We start from the raw sequence: 21,511 nt of genomic DNA on the forward strand, positions 1-21,511 counted from the left end.
TTCAGTTTAACTGACTTTTATTGAATACAATGAAATTCCGAAAGACAACAAAAGGACATTCACCCAACTGAGATGCCATCCCTGTTCCCTGCACTACAGACAAACTGCACAAGCTTCATATCATAAATAGAACAACAGATACAACAGCTTCATTGCACATCCCATCGCCTTTCAATTTTTTACTGGGGTTTTCGGAGATATCCATATGCTTTCTATAAAGAAGGAAAAAAGAAAAAAATGACATTACTTAATATTCATATTGATAACTTTCCAAAAGTTGTGAAATTGATTGAGGTCTTTTGCAGTAGTTTTACGTTTTTGTTTTGGAGGCTGCAGCCACCGCTGAGCTCTTTACCGAGCAGTCTGTTCCTTTCTTCTTGGACTGCTGCAGACTCACCTTGTAATTTACATTCATCTCTCCTGAGTGCCTTAATTCGGAACTGTAAAAAAATGTTGAAGTTAAAGTGAAAACTTAATTCAAACTGAGACCCTCACTGGCTGTGTCCGCCAGTTCTCTGCAGGTGCTTTATTTTGACAGACTGGGTGTGCAGTGTGATCACATGGGAAAAGCGGCAGACAGACCTATGCCAAGTTTAAACACTTCCATTCAATTCGTTAGCTTCCTGAAGCCCCTTTGCCATTGTAGAGTCTCTAGCCCAATGCAAAACACAGCCTTGGACAGGACCCCAGCAGGCATGCTCACATGTACACCCATAGCTTACCTAGGATACGTCTTTGGGCCTACAATAAGAGACACAAAGAAAGAATACCAACTCTGGACCAAGACGCTAAACCAGACACAGAATCAAAATGCTAATACAATGACTTTGATGGGAAAATGGTGAAAAATTGAAGTAATAAAACAATAACAGAACAAAACAAAACAAAATGACCAATACATTACTTACACATTGTGACAGCTATGATGGGTTCTTGTAATCAGTTTGCCTCAAGGAACGCTAAGTGAAGAGAGCTCCTGGAGTCTTATTTCTGCACCATATGAAGTACCCACACTAGTGGCATCACAGAGAGGTAAGTCTAGATGGACCCTTTGAAGTTCAGCTCTAGTGAGTGCTGTGCTCTGATTGGTGGATTGCAGGTTGAGTGGACACTTGCAGTTGTAACTTTGAACAAACCTTTGAAGGTCAGCTCAGCTCAGGACTGGACTGGCATCATTAGCAGAGATCTGCACCAAACACTGCTGTCATAAGATCAAAAGCAGAAGTCCCAAAAGCAGTCGAGTAGCGAATGCCCTCCTCTTTGTCTGCCTTGTGTGTGTCAACATCACGTCTCCAATGTCACAATACCGTTACATGGTGTGCTGAGCTGTCTGCGATGGACCTGCTATCTGCTGTCTTTTTCATACTCAACATACCTTGTAATGTCCCTTTATATTTATTAGGCTTCTGTTTGGTTTGTTCTGGCCCCACATTGACTTTTAAATGGCTTTGTGTTTATTTATTTTATTTTGTGTTTATTTATCTGCCATTTTGAAGTACAAATCTATTGAAATGACTAAACTTGAAAATCCAAAACCCACACATTCATCTTTTTTACTTTGCACCATTTGCGTCATTTTGCATTTATTTGCTGAGCAGATGCTTTTATCCAAAGCAAATTACAAAAAAAAAAAAAATTACATAATCGTGTAAACATCAGTCTGTGGGACTGCTTGGGAGCTAGTGTTACAGGACGAGTTACAGAATTTATCATTTCAAGTGAAGATCTCGTAACATAATTAAAGCTAGTTACAATTTCTAAGTTATAAAACCTAACAATTATCAGTTAGACAGAAATTTACCAAACAAGAGATTCTTCAGACATTTCTTTCACACCTTCAGGTACTCAGCAGCTTGAATGGTGGTGGGCTGCTTGTTCCACCAGTCAGCAGCTACGAATGAAGACTCTGGACTGAGATTTGATACCACACAGAGGAAACAGCACACGACACCACTCAACAGCAGACCTGAGAGGTCCAGAAGAAGCATAACGCCTCACAAGTGGCTCCATATGTATGTAAATATTTATATTATTTTGCAAATTTTCATACATAAGCACATAAATAAATGAATTATATAATACAAATAAATAAAAACAATGTTATGTGAGCGCAAGAGTTTAAATGTGCCATGAAATATACTTTTTGTTGCTTGTTTCTTTAGATAATTATCCATCCATTTTCCAACCCGCTGAATCCGAACACAGGGTCACGGGGGTCTGCTAGAGCCAATCCCAGCCAACACAGGGCACAAGGCAGGGAACCAATCCCGGGCAGGGTGCCAACCCACCGCAGTAGATAATTATTCATTTACTTATTTCATTTATTTATTTCAGTGACACCACATGCAACAAGGAATGCAGAATGAAATGAAAACTGCCATTTTCATCCCTCAGAGTTGACAGGGTGAGCTCTAGTGAGTGCTGTGTTCTGATTGGTGGATCGCTGGTACAGTGGACACTTGCAGTTGTAACTTTGCACAAATCTATGCACCACAGGCAAGCAAAGCACGACTAAAGGGTGTGACTGTGTGTGTATGTGTACGGCTGATATGACTGCAAGAAAAAGTTGGCCACAATTACAGCAGAAAGCAGTGACATTAATGCAAGAAACTTGGGTGTCTGCATCTGATGTGTGATGACTGCCTATACAGTAAATGTAGAACATGAAGGTTTTTGCACTCTAGTGCCAATTCACCAACAAAAACGCAGCCCATCCCATCAACTTTGAGGGATGAAAATTACTTTTCATTCCAAGCTGCATTTCATGTTTCATGCAGTGCCAAATTTTTTTTTTAAATAATACATACAGAAATAAGCAACAAAACATATATTTCATTACAAATTTAATTATTTATGCTCACATATTGTGTTTTTATTTATTTATGATCACATTTCACAACATTTTTAGTGTTTGTTTATTTAACTTATCCAAAACAATACTCCATAATCAATAGCAAGCTCACTTGTGAAAACCATAATGTGTTAATGTTTCACAAAAACAGGAATCCATCACAGAAAGACCCAGAACTTTGAATTTAATTGCGAGTAACGTGAAGGACTTAGGGCTGGTTTATACTTCACATTCAGAAGCATAAAGCACACATATCATGGTTACCAAATGTTCTCAGTACTCATTTGACATGTCCTCTGAGCATGTCCTCAGAAATTAACGCGACAAGTACATGATTTGCAGTATCGTCAAGAATACAGGGATGGGGTGGTTGGTGCAGTGTGTTCAAGATGGAATGTGACGTCAGAGTCTCTGTTTACTATCAACATGTGACAGCCTACAGGATCAATGGGCATGCTTCAATGTTAATAAATGGTTTAATGCGGTGAAGCAAATCATCAAACTTGCGGATATACAAATATATTTGTGGTGCTTTTCTTCATCTATTTCTTGCATTGAATTCACACTAAAACATGGCATATAGACAAAACTAGAAATGTGCGTACGCCCAAAAAAAATCAGATGCATAAAACTGTGCGTAAGCAAAGTTGTACACACTTTCCCTTTAAAAATTACAATCAACGTGAATTTTAATGCACATTCACGAGTCTACAGCCCCACCCCGACTGCTCCCAGAATTTTGCCTATTTGAATATGCAAATCAATATAAATAACCCCGTTCAGTGTTTTCTTAAAAGACAATAGCAAAAGCACATATAAAAGAGAAGAATTTCAGTGAATGCAAAATGGAGGTCTTGCTCAGTGAAGTGGAGGCAAAGAAAAACATACTATTTGGTGGCTTAAGCAGTGGTATAAGACAAAAGGAAATTGATAAGAGTGTCACAGCGTGGTGGAGGCACTCAAAAAGTTCAAGTTCAGAAAGTTGCAAAGAGCTTGAAATAAAAAAGTAGTTGTCAGAGATGAAAGTCAACATGAAAAGGTGATTTTCAGCCCACCGTCTAAGTGTCAGCACCACTGGAGGGAGCAGCGGAATTCTGGGGCTCACACCATTTTGAGCAGCAAGCTGTTGTAATTATTGGTGAGACACTTGTATATCTCAGCACAAGATTATCACATAACGGGTAATTTTCACATTAATAGACTGGAAATACTTTCTATTTATATAAGCAAATTCATTTTCCGAGGGTTGCCTATAGCAATATACATGCAGTTGACCACTCACATTACATTTGGAAAACCAGACATGGCTGTGAATTGCGCTTTGATATTTGGCTGTTCATCCACAGTGTAAGGAAACCTTATATATCTGGATGACAAACAGATAATACCATGCCATACAGCTGGCATAGCGTGACTCCATGATCACTGAGAAATACTTGATCGGTCAGCCAGTTCACATTGAAAATCTCCTGTGGCTAAAAACCTACAGGTGGACAGAACTTGCAAAGCACTAGGTAGAGCACAATTCCTTAAAGTCTGCCTTTGTGATACCGGCCCGAGTTCAGCACACAGTTCCAAGAGGACAGCTCTTGGGAAAATAAATCAACTTAAAAGCCAGTCATCATCATGAAACAAGAAATCAGTATGATCTCTAAATACGCGCTCTCTTCTAATTCTTCCATTTGCAGTGTCTTCTAACAATGCTAAAGCAGTCATGGTAGTTGGAATAGCTTGGCCATTCTGTGCACCATTATATTGTTACAATCAAGTGCTTTAAATTTGTAAATAATATGCAATTATTTTTGGTGTATTTAATAAATCTTGCATCATGGATGTGAATATAAAAAAGGAAGAGAACCACACAGAAAGAGTAGTACTGCTTTGACACTGGGTACCACGTATTTACAAAATTGAGCAGAAACGTGCGTACGCATGGTCACAGGCTGCCGTGAATATGTATGTGGCATTACACAAAGTTTAGATTTTATACATCTCGAAGTGAGCATGGAAACATGCGTACCATTTATATATGAGGCCCTAGGTGTGTACTGCCATCGTATGCTCATGCCTCCTACTATCTTGTGCAGCCACTCCCATCCACTTGTGAAGGTACTGCTTACTCAGCCAGTCAGGCATGAACTGGGGTGAATACAGATGAATGGACTTTATACATCACAATGTATGACAGAAGTTCAGAAATAGAACCACATCTGCATGTGAGCACCCTTTGAGATAAACATTCAATCACAAGAAATGAAGTAAAACTGCTTTTGAACATAACGCTGCTGAAACTGAATATTACTTTCACATGTAGACATGGCAATAATGATGCAGTGTGGAGCCTGCCAAAGCACTGTAGTATCTGTAAGTTTGTGTTTCACAGTGTAACGCATTTTAATAAGTCCATTATATTAGTAGATTGTTATTTTATTGTATTAGAACCTGGCACAGTTATGAATACCAGTTTGTCAGGAGATAGAAGCCAGTCAGCTTGTCCTGTACAGGCCACATTGCACTGTATGTCTGCTACTTTGCAGCATTGCTTCTATTTTAGGGTTGACATCCTGCTAACAGTTGGGAGGAAATATAATTCTGAAAATGCCACTGATCACTTTGGTTCCATTGTTTAAGTTACAAGGGGAGCACTAACACCATTACCTCCTAATAATCACAAGAGTGGATTCAAGTCATACATACTGTATGAGTGAGCCAATAGAAACGTGAAACTTTTTTTTAAATTATCTCCTTTAAATATTATAATTTATATTGAAAGATCAAATGTGAATAGAAATTGCAGTGTGGTGGTTACGGTTACAAATGGCTGGTAACTACTGCTCCTGACTTACAGCTTAGCAGTCTCAATTCCAGCTTGGCCAATGTCTGGGTAAAGTTTGCATGCTCTCCCCACATCGGTGTAGGTTTTTTTCTAGGTACTCCATTTTTCCTACAGTATGTGCATTCTGAATAGTGAGTCTAAAAAGAGAATATCTTGGATAGAGTGAAGGATTGGCAAACCTGAAATATGTGGGTTAGAAAATGAAGAATTTAGTCAAATAAAAGATGTAAATTTAAATGCATCAATGCTCCACTCACAGAGTCACTTTCACTTGTTTACAAAGATTTCACTACAATACTATTTCTTTCCTGAAAAAAAATCAGTCTAGTGCGTAGACTTGTCCTATTCAGTTCATTAGACCAAATCCAAATAATTTGAACATTTAAATGTAAATAATCATAAAATATAAAAGTGTGTAAAATTACCTTAACTGACAGTATTTACCCAATATTTTGATAAACGTTAGACTATCATTCTGATATTAAAATATGAGACAGCCATTTATATAATTAACAAGTAACTTTCACTACTGGGAATTGAGGAGGCTTTGGAATACTGATGCTGAATCAAGATGGGATAAAATGATGCCTGGTGTGATGTGAAGAGGCTACAAGAAGAAGAGTCCTGCCCGACATACAGCTGTACTGTTAACTACAATAGTACTGTCAACTACATGCAGAATGAACATTGAGGTCTAACTGTTGTGGCTTAATGAGGTAATATAAAATTTGAGCTATTCCACATTGAACTCCAGTGGAGTATTCAGTGAAGACTATTTTTATTCTCTTCAATGTATGTGGAAATAATCACTTTGAAGCAACCAGATTTTAAGCAGAAATGTCAATATCTGACTGTGCATAGCAACAGTGGCTGCTACTTTTCATAACCACAGATGAACTGGTAACTCAATCCCACTTGCACCCTTGTGCTCAAAACATAGATGTATCAATAAAATATTTGAAAAGAAAACTGGCAGGGTCTGAGAAATACTGATCTGACCAGGTCCACAACACCTGTTAATAGTACAACAACCACCCCCCACCTCTAACATAAACAGACAATTGTGGAAATGCTCAGTGAGGGCACTAAGAAGTAATATAATTAAGAATTTGGATGAAACAAAAAAATGAAGGCTCTCAAGAAGCTAACTTTAGTTGGTCATCTGTTGGCTCTATTTGCATCTCTTTATTGTTTGGTTGCTGGTTAAAAAAAACAAATGATTTAGAGTTCTCATTCTTAAAAAGCAAGTTAATTAGTGTTAAGGCAAAAATGTTTGCTCCATTTTTAGTACTAACTGGTTACTAAAACCAACATTGCGGCCCCTGTTATGTTCCAAATCAGGTACCTGTGATTTAACAACAGGAATTAAAAAGCAGAGCTTGATATACTCCGGGTTTCTTCCAATTATCCATCAGTTTCCAATAAAGAGTGCCAGCATCTGTACTGGCAGCACTGACTGCAAAGCAACAAGTAACCCTGGATGTACATTTGTTTATTGTACTGTGGTCTATTATCTGGAAGAGTGCATAATTTAGAGTAAAAACCATTTTAGAACCTCCACTTAGCTCTAGTTGTCCTTTTTATGGTGACAGAATTATTTTTTTAGTGAAATAATGAAGGACCTCTTTGGCTTTCAACAACTTTTTTGTAACTGCTCAACCATCTGGAATTGGCAGTCCTTCTGCATCCCAGGAATACAGTGATGACTCAGCGGTAGGATAGAAGTGGGTGGCTGAGTCAACGTAATGTGATAAGACGATAGCAGGCACTCTGTACTGAGTAGCAGCGGCTGAAGCCCATACATCAATTGAAATATGAGAAGCTGTCACTCGAAAAGGCCAAGTAAGGGATCTGAGCACGAGCAACATCTTATCGTGAACAAATAGGGCTTGTTTTTCAATGCTTTTCTTTTTAAGGGTTCGATTCTGCTTTCGCATATGGTTTGCAGAGTTCAGATCTAGCCTCCAAGCATATGTTAAAAAAATGTTATGACCGTTTATATACCTGCAAAATAAATGATATATTTTTTCCAAAGTTTCCTTAAACATAGGCAGGTTTATACCAGAAGACAGTGGAGAAGAAATTTCCATTTAGACTCCATATATAGAAGCTTGCTTGATCTATAATTTGTCTTGTGATGATAGGCCCTGTGAAGAATACTGTATAAAATAAAAAACAATTGGCAAGTAGAGGTCTTTACCACAGGGTTGCACTGGCACTGACAAGGACAACATAGTGGATCATGCCATTATACTTATCTCAGTAGCAACACAATGTCATTGTCATTTGTAGAGGTAGGATGGCTTCTCTATACACTATAACTAGACCTGTGTGCTTTGCAGTTTCAAAATGGCCTTTACTACCACATCTAATAAAGTCGCATGAGATTTGACTCTCAATTCTGCGTCTACGAATATGGTTTTTACGTTCATGACTGTGTTATACAGCAGCTGCTTATCATCCACTATTGTGGTGTCCACAAAATGTAGTCCGCATGAGATAAAAAACTGCACAAACTGTACCTTGCTACCATAACTTCCTCAGATTTCTTATGAGGATGTTTTCTGTGTGTAATGGGTGTCTCTTTGAATGTTCTAAATAAGGACTCTTTGGTATAGTCCTAAAAGAGCACTAATAATGCATTGTAGGTAACGTAACAATCCTATTATGACCAGTAAAAGGGAATTTGATTTTTAAAATTCTTAACACTTGGACACTCATTTATGTACTTTTGAAAATCACTAATCTCTAATCTAAAGTAGAGTATGACAAAAATTAAAATGATTGGGAATCTGGGCTCAAAACAACACTAGGAGCCATCCGGTTGACATGTTTATCAGTAAAATCAGTTAGAATGTACATGTGTACAATCAAAAAGACATCAAGAGAGTGATGCAGTGTTATAAGGAAATGCAGACATAATTGGTGCTTGAGATTTTATCACATGCAGAGGATTAGTTTCTTTACTGACCTTATTAGACACAGATGGTATCTTATTTGCTTGGCGGTGGCTGGGCAGCTAGCAGATGGAGATGGAGTTTAGATGCAATTCATACAGATGGTCATAACAATACAAAATCCATGCAAAATGATCAGAACAAATGGATAACAGGAGACAATATTGCAGTTCCATAGGTTATCAGACAGGATAGTTAATTATTAGTTTGAGGTTTAATAAAGTTCTGGTTTCTATGCAAATTGCCCATACAAACTTCACAACACTGCAATCTTAATTAGAATTCTGCTGAAAATTATAAAGAAATATTTGTAAAAAAAGTTGCACACCATGCAAGAGTCTAAAGGCTACAGGGTCCTTTCTCTCACCCCTTTACCAACATGCTGGAGCAGAGATGGACTACACCAGGCTAAATGGTCTCCTCTAGTGTCATTAATTGCACTCCTCCTTATACCAGTATAAGGAATCTTGTATCTTCTCTATTATGCTTTTTTATTTGCAAAGTGCGCTTGTTAATAACTGCTGCATCTTACGGTTTCTTTACTTAAACAATTTAGTTCCTTCAGTTATATGATGTAAATATATACTACAGATTAACAGTTCTGACAAAATGGTTAGAAGAACCTGACCCTATATTGCTTAAAATGCATGATGGGGTACTCTTTTGGCAAATAACGTGAAAAGAGTGTAACATCTCCGTCTCCCCATCACTTGACCAATTAAACCCCATTTGTCTTTAAATTCATTATGCTGGAGATGCTAAAGGTATTGTACAAGGTTAAAAAGAGAGGCTTGCATATCCACTTAGCTTGCAGAAACAGTCTGGCAGAGTCTTTCTACACTCTTGGCCTTGCTATTTTAAGCAGGGTTAAATCCACCTCTTAACTCAATGTGTCACGATCAGAAAGCCATTATACTGTGTGAATCTGTAAAGCACACTTGACAGCACATAAAGTCTCTTGAGGTAGTGTCATCCAGGATAGAGACTAGATGAAGTATCTTTACAAATTCTCTGTACATTTTTACTTCAGAACTTGAATTCATAAATACTGCTATTTTTAAAATGTTATCTAGTTATTTTTTGATCTACAGCATAAGAAATATAGAGAGGTTAAGGGGTTTTAATTATTTTTGTTATATACATTAACAGAACTGAAAACTGGGCTTCAATTGACTCACCTGGTTTATTCAAGTTTACATAAAGAAAAAAAAATAGCTTTTGTTAATTTACTTCATTCATATTTATAATTTTGACTACAACCCACACATAGTGATTCTGTTATGATACTGCATTTAACACTTCCTGAACTATAACAGAGTTTTAATATCAGAGCAGTGCAACTGACAACTTTATGTGACTTTTTGCAGAGATATATATTGTTATAAACACAAGAAAAAAATAGATATTGTAACTATACCATATGTTCCTTGAAAAAATAGCACATAATATAGAAATATAAGTGCCTTTCAACATATTGAGCTGCAGCTAAATATAAATAAATGTATACTTCTGTAGTTACAGAAACTTGTTGTTTTCCAGGTTTGTTTTCTAATTTGCCTTTTGCAATACCATATGCAACAACAAATAAGAATAAAAGCACAAAATAATTAAAATTAGCAATGATATATACTTTATATCAAATAAAACTCTTCATTGAATAGAAAGACTTGAGTTTCTCTGTGTTATTTATTTAAGGTTGGACAGCATTCCTGAGACTCTCTATTACTTGCAGTGGTGCACTACACTAAGGTTCAAGTGATATTCTCCCTTCAAATCTTCCCAAACCAAGAGCTTGGTTGCAGGTTTAATTCCTGACAACTTCTTAATCAGTGACAAATTCCTTAATAAAAGGATACACAATCTACTATTTATAATTTTTGCTTCTGCAATATATCATTCAAAAATGTACCGACTAGATGGTACAACAAACCTGTTGTATTTTTTACAGAGTTTGTTCCTAATCCACCAGTTCTTTATTATTATTTTGATGCTGCCACAATACACTCAACCAGCTTCTCGCCCTCCCCACCACCTCAAACAGAATTAAGGGGTTTAAGAATATGATGCAAATGTTTGATTTACAATGCAAAAAATGGTTCAAGTAATAATGGACTATACAGATATTCTACCTATTCTGCATCTCCTGTAAACGTGTGAAAATACAGAATACTGTCAACTGAATGCTCCTCAAAAAAGAAAAGCAAAAGGAAGCTGCAAATACCGCAAGTATCTGAACTTTATTTGTAGAACAAATAAAAAATGTGGAATTTGGCAGGAATATCATATATGAAAACTTTAGGATAAATCTGGAACTAAGGAAGCATGTAACATCCAAACAGCTCAAGTAAAGGCAGGAATTTCCAAGATTAAAAGATAAACTGGAATAAAAATAAGAATTTATAGTATTGTGATTCTGCCTCCTCAGGGGTGTAAACTATGTCTCTCATACCATATCTTACTTAAACCTAGAAAGGAATAACTAATTTTGAGACAAAGGATATGTTAAGTATCTATTTTAAGGCAGACTTTCCTGATTGACTGACTACTGTCAAAATTGTCTGTTGGTAATATATGACAGCTAGTGAGATCATTTGGTTTCAAGTCCTGCTTGAATCAGGATTGAGGAAGGTTGCTTACCTTTGACATCCAGTTTGCAATTAACTGCTGCCTCCCCATGGGCATTGACGGCTTTGCATGTATACACCCCTCCATCAAATGGGCATGGTTTCCGAATTTCTAGAGTGCACACACCCTGGCTGGAAATCTGCATAAATTTAGGATCATCTCTAATTTCCATCTGATTTTTCATCCATACAATTCTGGGCTGGAAGCATAACAAACAAACAAACAAGTCAATGAAAACATGCTGGATGAAAGTTGTTGTTAGAGGGAAAACATGTTAACCTCTTTAAATTGCTTGACATGTTAATTACTTAGACCTAGGTGATATATCCAAAGAAAAAAGCTGAAAAAAACTAAATTTAAAAATAAATTCACTTAAAAATTTGCAATGGTTATCAGACATTGTAAATTAAGAATCTCTAGCCTTTATAAAACATGCTAAAACCTGAATTATTGTAACAAATCAGTTTTCAACTTTACAGTTTACAATTTGGATAAAGAAAGGAGTCAATTATGGAAACCCCACTGTGGGCACAGCTGTGTTGCCATAGACATCATTTTTCTGTTCAGTTATTATTGAACCCTTTTGACAAGAAAAACAGGCGAGAGATTAGATTTAGAATTTTTTCACTGCTGTCTTTTAAGGACAAAAATGCCAATTTAGGAGATTTTATTCCATTTTTAAATAAAACTAGGGGGCTTCGCCCCTTGTTCGCTTCGCTCGCCAACCCCCGTGTTTGGTTTTCCAGATACACACTTTTAAGATTTTTTTTTTCTTTGAATTGTTGCTATTTTATTAGTTTCACTTTTATTTCAGAACTTCTGTAAAAACAATATTTGGAATCTTTCGAGTCCCAATATGCTGAATCTTTTTAATGAAGTCAGTGAGACGTGTGTTTAATGACTTTGTACCATAATTCAGGATAGGTTTCTCTGTTTGGAATTTCAGCACAGACAAAACGATCTACATCATCAGCAGTTAATAATTTTTTTTTTACAAAGTAACCAATAAAATGCATGTGAGGTAAACTCCGTTTTTTGAAATTCTCTGACTTAAACTTCAAAGCCTTACAATATTTACATACTTCTGACATATCACCTGTGTCCATATATTCGATCTCTATTCGCCTTTTAGTTATTTCTCCGAGTAATAATTTCTCTTTTTTTGCGCTAATGCGATGTTTACTTTCTTTTCTGACACTGTCGTTTTTTTCTGCTTTCATATTCTGTATCTTGCTCTGCATGTGTTTCGCGCCTACATTTTTTTGGGGCTTTTGAATTCTAGTTTTCATTATCTCTAACCTGTTGGCTGGGATTGGCTCCAGCAGACCCCCGTGACCCTGTGTTCGGATTCTGCGGGTTGGAAAATGGATGGATGGATTATCTCTAACCTGCTCTGCATGTATTTGGCCCCCTTGTTTTTTAACTTCTTTATGACGTTTTACTTTGTTTTCTACTCTGTCTTTTATTTCTGACCTCGCTTTGTCCTGTTTTTTTTTCAATGACACCTGGTCCGTGGTGATTATTTTCCCTTTTTCAAGTAATAATTTCCATTTGTTTGCGCTAATGCGATCTTTACTTTCTTTTTTTTATACTTTCTAATTTTCCTACTTTCATATTCTTTAACTTTCTCCACATTTGTATCGTGTATACTTTTTTTTTTTTGAGCCTTTCGAATTCCACTGTTTTCATAATCTGCTCTGCATGTGTATAGCACCAACGATTGTGAACATGTTTATGAAGTTCTACTTTGTCTTTTACTCTGTCTTTTAATTCTGAGCCCAATTGGACGTGCTTTGTTTCAATTCCACTAGTTACGGGCTGATAATTACTTTCCTTATTTTCTGAATTTGCGCCTAGATTATTTTTTCTTTTTTGCTCTTTTTTCTCTCCAACGCTTTTGAGTTTCTTTTCTCTGTGCTGCTTTCTTCTTCACTCAGTTGTCGACGTTTCATTTATAACGTATTGTCTTTCATATGCGCTGAGACCCTGGATTTGTGTGTGCTCAAATCCTTCACAAGACTGAATGTTTTGCTGCCCTGTTGTCTTATTTGATAGATTGTCTTCCGTGATTTTAACGTGAAGATCACGTCTCGATGCCCTACTGTTTCTCTCCAGGATTTTTTTTTTTATAACAGAGAGATGTATTACTGCACATGAAGGAACCTCTACTTTTGTACAGTGTATGAATTAAAACAAAGTAATGCTCCTTTCTATACATATATGTGGAGAGGGACTGCCCAACGCCTGCCTCAGCTTAGATTGCATTAACCTGTTTGAGAATTTTACAATAACGAAGAAAGAATCCAAAAACCCTGACACTCTGCTTTAAAATGGGAGGCAACAGTTGGCATCTTTAAAGTAGCAGATTTATCAGACTTTGCCAATCACTAAATGGAAACTTACCCTGTTTTAAATAAGGAAGAACTGCACAAGCATAGTAACAGAGGGGGTTTGGAGCAAAAATTGTTATTCAAACTAAATTTTAATCAAAATCTAGAGGCACTAAATTATTGTGTATTCTGACTACACAAAGTCAAGATACAGATACACCAGATAATGAAGGTTTCTAAATGTATTCTTTTTTATATAAATATGAGTTATTTTATACTTTATCTTTTGCAATGAACAATAACATAGTAACTCCTCTAATTCCTTTAGAAGCTTTATTTAGTTACAATTTTAAAACAGTTTTATATAAATTTAGCAAACAACTGTAGAGTTTACTGAAATAATATTTAGAACAGCAGACTCGCGACTACTTTTGAACTGTCTAAAACTGAAGCCATGTACTTTGTAACTGGTGTCATTTCAAATTTTTTGCTTCATATCTGAAACTAGGCACCACAGTGGTGCAATGGTAGCACTGCAGCCTTGCAGAGTTTGCATCCCGGCGTCTCGATGCGTGGAGTTTGCATGTTTTCTTTGTGTCTCTGCTGGTTTCCTCTGGGTGCTGCCACTGTTCTCAGACATGCAGGTACGGTGATTAGGCAATGCTAAATTTGTCCTTGTGTGTCTTTTTTTATGTGTGTGGGTTCGCCCTTCAATGGACTGGCACCCTGTCCAGTTTTTGTTCCTACCTTGAGCCATATTCTAGCTGGAATAGACTCCAGCACCCCCCTGTGACCCTGATGTGGATTAAGCTGGTTAGAAAATTACAGGATATACCCATAACTAGTATTATTTTATTTATTGTGCAAATATACCTAATTTTATGTAAGATTACATCTTTAAACGATACACTAAAGTTAGAAATAAGCAGCATCAGAAAATGAGGTAATGAATAAACACAGAAAGATTAGATTAACTTAATGTGTTATCCTATAATTTCTCAAAATTACTTGTTCTATTTTAAAATCATTCTACTTTTGTCTAAAAATGTTGAAACAGTATTCATATCCAGTTCATTTTTGTAGTTTGAAAAAAAAAAAATGTTGCAATTGTCAATTCAAGTTATTGTGTAAAACGTCACAAGCCATAATATTGATTAACGAAGTGTATTACATATAGTAATGAAGGAATTAACTGAAATTCAACCATACAGACACTCAATTCAGAAATATGGGTACTTCTAAAATGTCATCTAGTTGATTTTTGATCTACTGTGTAACAAATGTAGAGAGAGGTAAACCTCTTATGTTATTATTAGTACACCAAACTTTAATAATAATAAAGCCAATCAACTGGCCCAAATTCATTATATCTTTATATTCCTTTGACAAATTTATGTTGTTCTTAAAACTGGGAACAAAAAAATCCAATATTTTCACAGGACATTTATCATTTGTTAATTTTCTGTTACAAATTAGACAGTATTACACAGAAAAAAAGTTGTTTTGCAACCCTTTTTGAAATTAATACTTTAAGGACATCTTTATTAAACGTACATAATTTGTTAACTACTCTGCCACTGCTGGAAATTAGGCAGACATAAAAAAAGGAGCAGGAGATGAGTACAGAAACTTATTCTCACCATTCGAAAAAAAAAAAAAAAAAAAGGCTAGTAATCAAGGGACAATAACTGAACAAAAGTTATATAGGCATACGTTTAATTTTAATGGATTAAAGTTTAGTCAATTTGGTACAGGTGTTTTAATATACGTAGGGTGGTAACATAGCGGTAACATTCCTGACTCATCGCTCCAGGGTCTACACGGGTATAAGGCAAGAAGCAACTGTGGTGAACAATATGCCTGTCCTTTACACAGTTCAATCACACAAATAGAAACTAATAAATAAAGCATCTGTTTAGTTTTAATCTAGTTAGTTATTTACTATAGATCTTTGAAATAGTGTGATTATTTTTGGCGCAGCAGCAGCGTTCACACAGTGAATGTTCAGGTTGGGGACAGGAAAAAGGGAAGGATGTTATTTACTTCAAAACACATGAAGGACTAAAATGTTTCATGTTGACTGAGAAATATTCCTGACACATTTACAGTATTCAAAGATCTTGCCTGCTTCTGCCAGTAACATCAGCACATGTGTGAAGAGAGAAATTAAACAGGTACGTAGGATCCAATTAACTGACATTCATGGAGAGAATACACAAACCTGATGTGAACTGTGGAGCAGTGAGTCAGGAATGCTAGCTCTGCATTACCACTCTGCCTATATTCAAACTTCTGTACCAAGCTTACTAAACTTGAATCCTTTTTTAATAAAATGAATGCTTATAACTTTTGTTCAGTTATTTTTCCTTGATTGCAAGATATATACTTTCTTCACCTCTCTCTATGCACATGCACTACATGTCACTGGTAGCAGCAGGTTGCTTCTTGCTTTGTACTCAGTACTACTGCAATGATCACTGGCTTCCCTGTGACCCTAAACTATGTGAATTAAATTTAACCCTCAGCACATACAGAATTAAATGTACACCCATGACTTCTGTTCAGCTGTTGTCACTTGATTGCACATATGCACATCCTTAAATGTACCTCACTAGCCACCACAGGATGTCCATAGCACATGTGTATACAAAGAAACTGGCCACACCAGACAGTCTTTTGTCTTTTTTGATTGGCAAGAACAAGCTTTCACAGATGACTTATGGAAAAAAAAACGTCAAATGATACAAACAGTCAATAACAGAAAAATTAATACCTAAATACCAAATTCCAATATTTTGGGGAGCAAACTTTTCACTCCCCCCCCCCAAAAAATTATTTTAGCTTCAGAGAATTATGAAATGGAAGAATAGTTTTTTGAATCCAGATACTTGAAAGTTGAAAATCTTAAGATTTAAGAAGCAACAGCAACTTAAATATTGGGGGTATCAAAGAATGGCTGCATCTGACAGGTAAATGCACAAAATGCTGGTACCTGTGAGAGAAAGGCTAACTGAGAGTGACCCAAATGAAATGGGCAAAATGTAAACAAAATAATGATAAAAAACAACCATAACATCAAAATGACAATGAAATTAAAACATTTTTACAAATTTAGATTCTGCATATTCAAAAACCATGTAGAAAAGCAAATCACTAGATCATTTGCCTGAATGTTTCTCGCAGCATAACATGCTAATAATGTTACAGAATGAAAAAAATTAAAGGGAAACAACTTCAGGAATCTCTGTTGACCTTTTCTGATAAATCTTTATTTTGACATGGTGGTCTATCTTGAATGAAACAGATTTTTATTGAGAATGATTTCTTATTCTCCTGGGCCAAAATTGTAAGTTCTTAACAAAACTGAGTCTCAATAACCAGAAAATACCAAACAAAATTAATAGTTTGTAACGCTCTTTATATCCAAATCCAAAACAAGAAAAAATGTCAAACTTTTAAACAGAGGCTCATAGTAAATACAGTTCTGATTCTTTAATTTCTGAGGTAAAAACACCTAATCCACTCCCCCAGATGCTATTCTCATTAGTGCTATATGTTCTTGGAAGGGATTGAGTATTCCTATGCTGCTCATAATAGGGTCTGAGACTCCATAAGCCTTGTCACAGTATGGAGTTCTTTTGAACAAGTGTTAAGTGCACTGTGTAATTCAAATGCTTCAGTATTTCCACCTTAATATTTCCACAGTCTGACCTTACCTTTCCCAACATTAATTAGAAAATAATTTACTTGGCCTTTATTATATCTCAGCTGGATTAGTGCACTTCTCGCCTATACAGTTTAAAAGGAAAAAGATTAATAGACTCAGACTGGTAATGGCAATGCTGCTCCCAGTTTTTTGACACCTCACCTGGCCCAGCTTTTTCTGTGATCCCAAATTAATTTTATGACTTTACTATTGAAATCAACAAGGTCCGCCAAACATGCTTATTCATACAAATCTAATGAGACAGATATCCTGTACAGTAATTTGATACAATTATGGTCTGATTCAGGGTAGAAAACTAAGGACACTAAAGTAAGGAAGGCCATGACCTGAATTTAAAACACAGACATACAAACAAAATTAATTTTACCACCATACAAGATGTACATCCTACATACTTTGCCAAAAGTACAGCTGTCAGGTGCTCCATACTGACATTTTTAGCTAATCAAGCTCTCCCAGTGATTTGACTTCTCCCTTAAATAGAACTCAAGTATTTAGAAGTGTGTCTACAACTGCAAAGCTGGCAGGGGGGCTTTTTCCCTCAGTCTTGTCCTGATGACAGATGCAGCAATCTCTCTTTGCTTGCACACATGGTAGATGTGTGCACAATGTCATTTGTCATAATGTGTTATCTAACTCCATTGTTTAACACTCTTTTTAGCAGATAATATAATGCCAAAATATGCTTTTAAGATAGGCTCTGATCCCCTGGGTGCACTCAGCTAATTGCGGCAGTGGTAGTTCTCAATTCTTGTAAAGAACACTCTGTCTCATTCCAGACTATGAAACATTTATTACAGACTGACTGCTGATGACCCTAAAGTGTAGCACGGCTGTTTTCCCTGGCACTGTCCCTATGTTCTCACTATTCTATTTAACACTCACATCATGAAAACATACTGTATGGATTAAGCAAACTAAGATCTTTAAAGTTGTCTGATTTTGGTGTATGCGTAAATATGGTAATTTAAGGATGTTGCCTTGATATACTGCTACATTCTAGTTCACACTCAAACCAGAAACAATCACAAGAAAAAAAGTGGTTCACCGTGTTTTTAATCAATGCGTTATGCCCATCAGGTCTCTAAGTTGGCCCCAGTGTGAGTGTGTTTGTAGTGCATCAGTCTATCCTTAAGTTTACTCATGCACACATCTGTTTTGCTTTCAGTACTGCCAAAACTGGGCCTAGTCTCCAGTAAACCAGTACTGCAATAAATAGGTTTAAAAATTGGTTGGGTAAGTAAAAGTTGTACTTGTTAATAGGGTTTAGCACAGAGACTTTAATATGTGCTTCGTGATTTGAGATGGATGTTAATTCTGTTTTACCTGGGCGTGGAACAAAAGGTACATGTTTGTTATATAATTATTATTATACATTCATTCACTGTGATTTTTTGGACTGAGTGGACTTTGAGGTTTTTAGATGGCTTCCTCTGGTTATCTTATAAGCCATACCAAAACATATGGCAGGCTTGGCAGTGTAAATAAAACTCTCCTATTCTCTCCAACAAACCTGGGCTAAAGTGAAATAACTCAACTGAACTGCTGAAAAAGGAAAAACAGATTTAGCATTTGGAGATTCTAAAATATCTTCAGTATAAAATGTAAAGGGCCACAAGACCTTTGAACTACAACAGCTGTGGAAATTGGACTCCAGTGTGCCAAACTGTTACATGCTGTCACTGAGTGTCTCACCAGTTGCTTTAAGAGATAGTTGTATAGAACTAAAAATAAAAGAGACAGCCACCTCTTTAGACTCCACAAAAACTACTTTCAAGACAGAAACGTATGGAATTGGAAAGGGAAGAAAATCAGGTTAAACCTCACACCAGTGCATCTAGTCAGCCAAGGCTCACAAGACCTTTATCACTCAATCAATTTTAACATCTGATATGAATTATGCATAAGTCAACTTGTGAAGTGTTAACCTATTGTGTTATGCTATTTTTGAGACTAAAAATATACAAATAAGACAGAGAGATTTGGGTGCTGAAAAACCAGAGATGTGGTGGCACCAAGCAAAAAGAGTCATGCTGCTAAATGTGATAGTCTAGGTTAGCTCCATGGTCCATGGCAGGTTGAACCCGGTACAGTCGATAACATGTCCAAGAATGGGCCGAGCAAATGTGTACACACATAGTCAGCAATGGTAGATGTAGAAATGGTTCACTGCTTTTATCAAAACTAACATGGTAAATAGTGCAGTGCTCTTCCATACATAAATAATCCATAAAATGAAGTGGTTGTGGAGATTAAAAGTAAGCAAGTAAATGAATATATCCATAAAAACAAGTAAAAACCTAGACAGATCTTCTTAAACCCTGAACCCCAGTGCATCACTCTAAAAATCAGTGTTTCCTCTGCTTATCCTGTAAGTGCCCTACAGTACAAGAAGATGCCTGCTGAAAGGTGCACTCAACAATCAAAATCCAGCTTGTGTCCCTCGCTGTCATTCATTGGCCTTATAAAGGGAACCCCACACGCCCTGCTCCTACTCTTGCTGCTACTTCCCAAAATCTGCCGAAGCCTACTCCAAGTCTATGGGTCACTCCTGTTCCATAAGGTGCTCAGCAGGAGAATCATCTTCAGCTCCGTTGTGTGGTGGCCACATGCGCCTCCCTCTGAAGCTCACTCCTGACCACTTTCCTCCACCTGCTCAGAGGTGTAAAACAAACCACTTGACTGATCTGCCCTTATATGTATGTGAATGCATGATCAGGCTGGCTCCTAAGGATCCTGCTGCTGTGCTTGTTGATGGACGATATATCCTCTGGCTACAGAGACTCCAAAAGGGTAAGCAGAAAAGACATCGGTTTTATGAGTCAAAGAACTGTGGCTCAGGGTTGTTTTTTAAAAGATGGACTTCTCCTGATGAATTTTAACCTCAATTTTATAGATTTATTTATGATTCTATTAATTGACTTTTTAACCTTTATTAAAGACACTGTTTTTATCCTGGATTGATTTAATATAATGGATGGAGTACTGCGCTTTTTGAACAGTTTGTTTTGTCTCAATAAAAGTACTAAGCACTTGTTGCACTTTACTCTTGCTTGTGTCCTCATTGCACAGCTCATCTTCAGTTATGACTATTGACGGTCCCAGGTGCAAGGAGTGTGGCAGCTGCAACCAACTAAGACCGTCAAAAAGTGACACGTATAGCATGACATACTATTAAAAATGTAACATTCATTATGGTAATTGACAAAAAAAGGTTAAGCATTTCCAGTTCTGCATTCAATAAACACACATGGCAATATTGCTGTGCACAGGCTTTCCTATAATTAAATTGCTAATAATAAACCTGCTAAACCTGACAGCAAGATCAGTACATACACACAAGCCCATTTGAATGGAACTTATTAAAACTGATAAGAACATTGGGAGTATTGTTTTCTTTCTGCATCAAAATTTTCAAACTTATTCATATTCTGATCTCAAAAGCAAACCAATAATCAAATCATAAAATGAAAATACAATTATTTCTTATGATTTTTACCTTATGAGAGGAAAAAGGTAGACAAAAATTATACCATACCAATGACATATGACAAAACAATTGATCGTAAAGAGACCCAAGGCACATATAAATTTGATAGAAGAAACTCTGTGACACCACCCAAGTCTACTTGCATGAGAGTTCATCATGACAACAAATCATCTCAAAACTGCACCAACATGTGAGACACAAGACAGCACAATATACTTGCAAGACAATTAAAAGACAGTAGTCACTTACTTTGGGATTGCCCCGGACAGCACATAGAAGCTTGGTACTGTAACCAGTAGTTGCTGATCGATCCTGCAAAGCCTGTGTGAATTTGGGAGCCTCAGAGAAATTATGATCTTTATATTCGGGTGGCTTGTACGCAATACCTGTAATATGATAAAGAATATATAAAGTATCTGAAGGCACAATACACCAAGTACCAAAAAAGAGATTTTTGTTACAATGAATATGTTTCATCTTTCCTCTACTATTACTAAACCTAATTCAACCAGAAAGTTATTAGTTGTGCAGAAAATCAATCAAAAAACACCTTTGTAATAGTCTCGCTTAAGTAATGTTTGCAAAGTATAAGCAGCTTGTTCCAATAATATAGAAGTGTTTTATAGATTTTATACATACATATAAACATAAATATATCAAATAGCTTTTAAATTAAATATTTTATTAAAACTTCC

At 36.4% G+C, this 21,511-nt stretch overlaps 1 protein-coding gene across 4 annotated transcripts in view; it reads right to left on the reverse strand.

The window, feature by feature from the left end:
* The window catches only part of mybpha (myosin binding protein Ha), a 43,477-nt gene continuing 21,966 nt past the window's right edge, over nucleotides 1–21,511 (reverse strand). Inside the window, exons 8-12 of one of the 4 annotated variants that reach the window (XR_003715655.2) lie at nucleotides 21,066–21,202; nucleotides 11,282–11,468; nucleotides 8,659–8,706; nucleotides 398–440; nucleotides 1–212 (exon numbers count right to left, since the gene is read on the reverse strand). Coding sequence is in view for 3 of the 4 variants with exons in the window: in XM_028796964.2 (XP_028652797.1) it covers nucleotides 172–212; nucleotides 11,282–11,468; nucleotides 21,066–21,202 (365 nt within the window). In the remaining variant the exon portion in view is untranslated. The remainder of the gene's footprint in view (nucleotides 213–397; nucleotides 441–8,658; nucleotides 8,707–11,281; nucleotides 11,469–21,065; nucleotides 21,203–21,511) is intronic. The other 3 variants (XM_028796965.2, XM_028796966.2, XM_028796964.2) reach the window with 3 other exon arrangements.

Source organism: Erpetoichthys calabaricus, chromosome 3 (assembly GCF_900747795.2).
Source record: "Erpetoichthys calabaricus chromosome 3, fErpCal1.3, whole genome shotgun sequence".
NCBI lineage: Eukaryota > Metazoa > Chordata > Cladistia > Polypteriformes > Polypteridae > Erpetoichthys > Erpetoichthys calabaricus.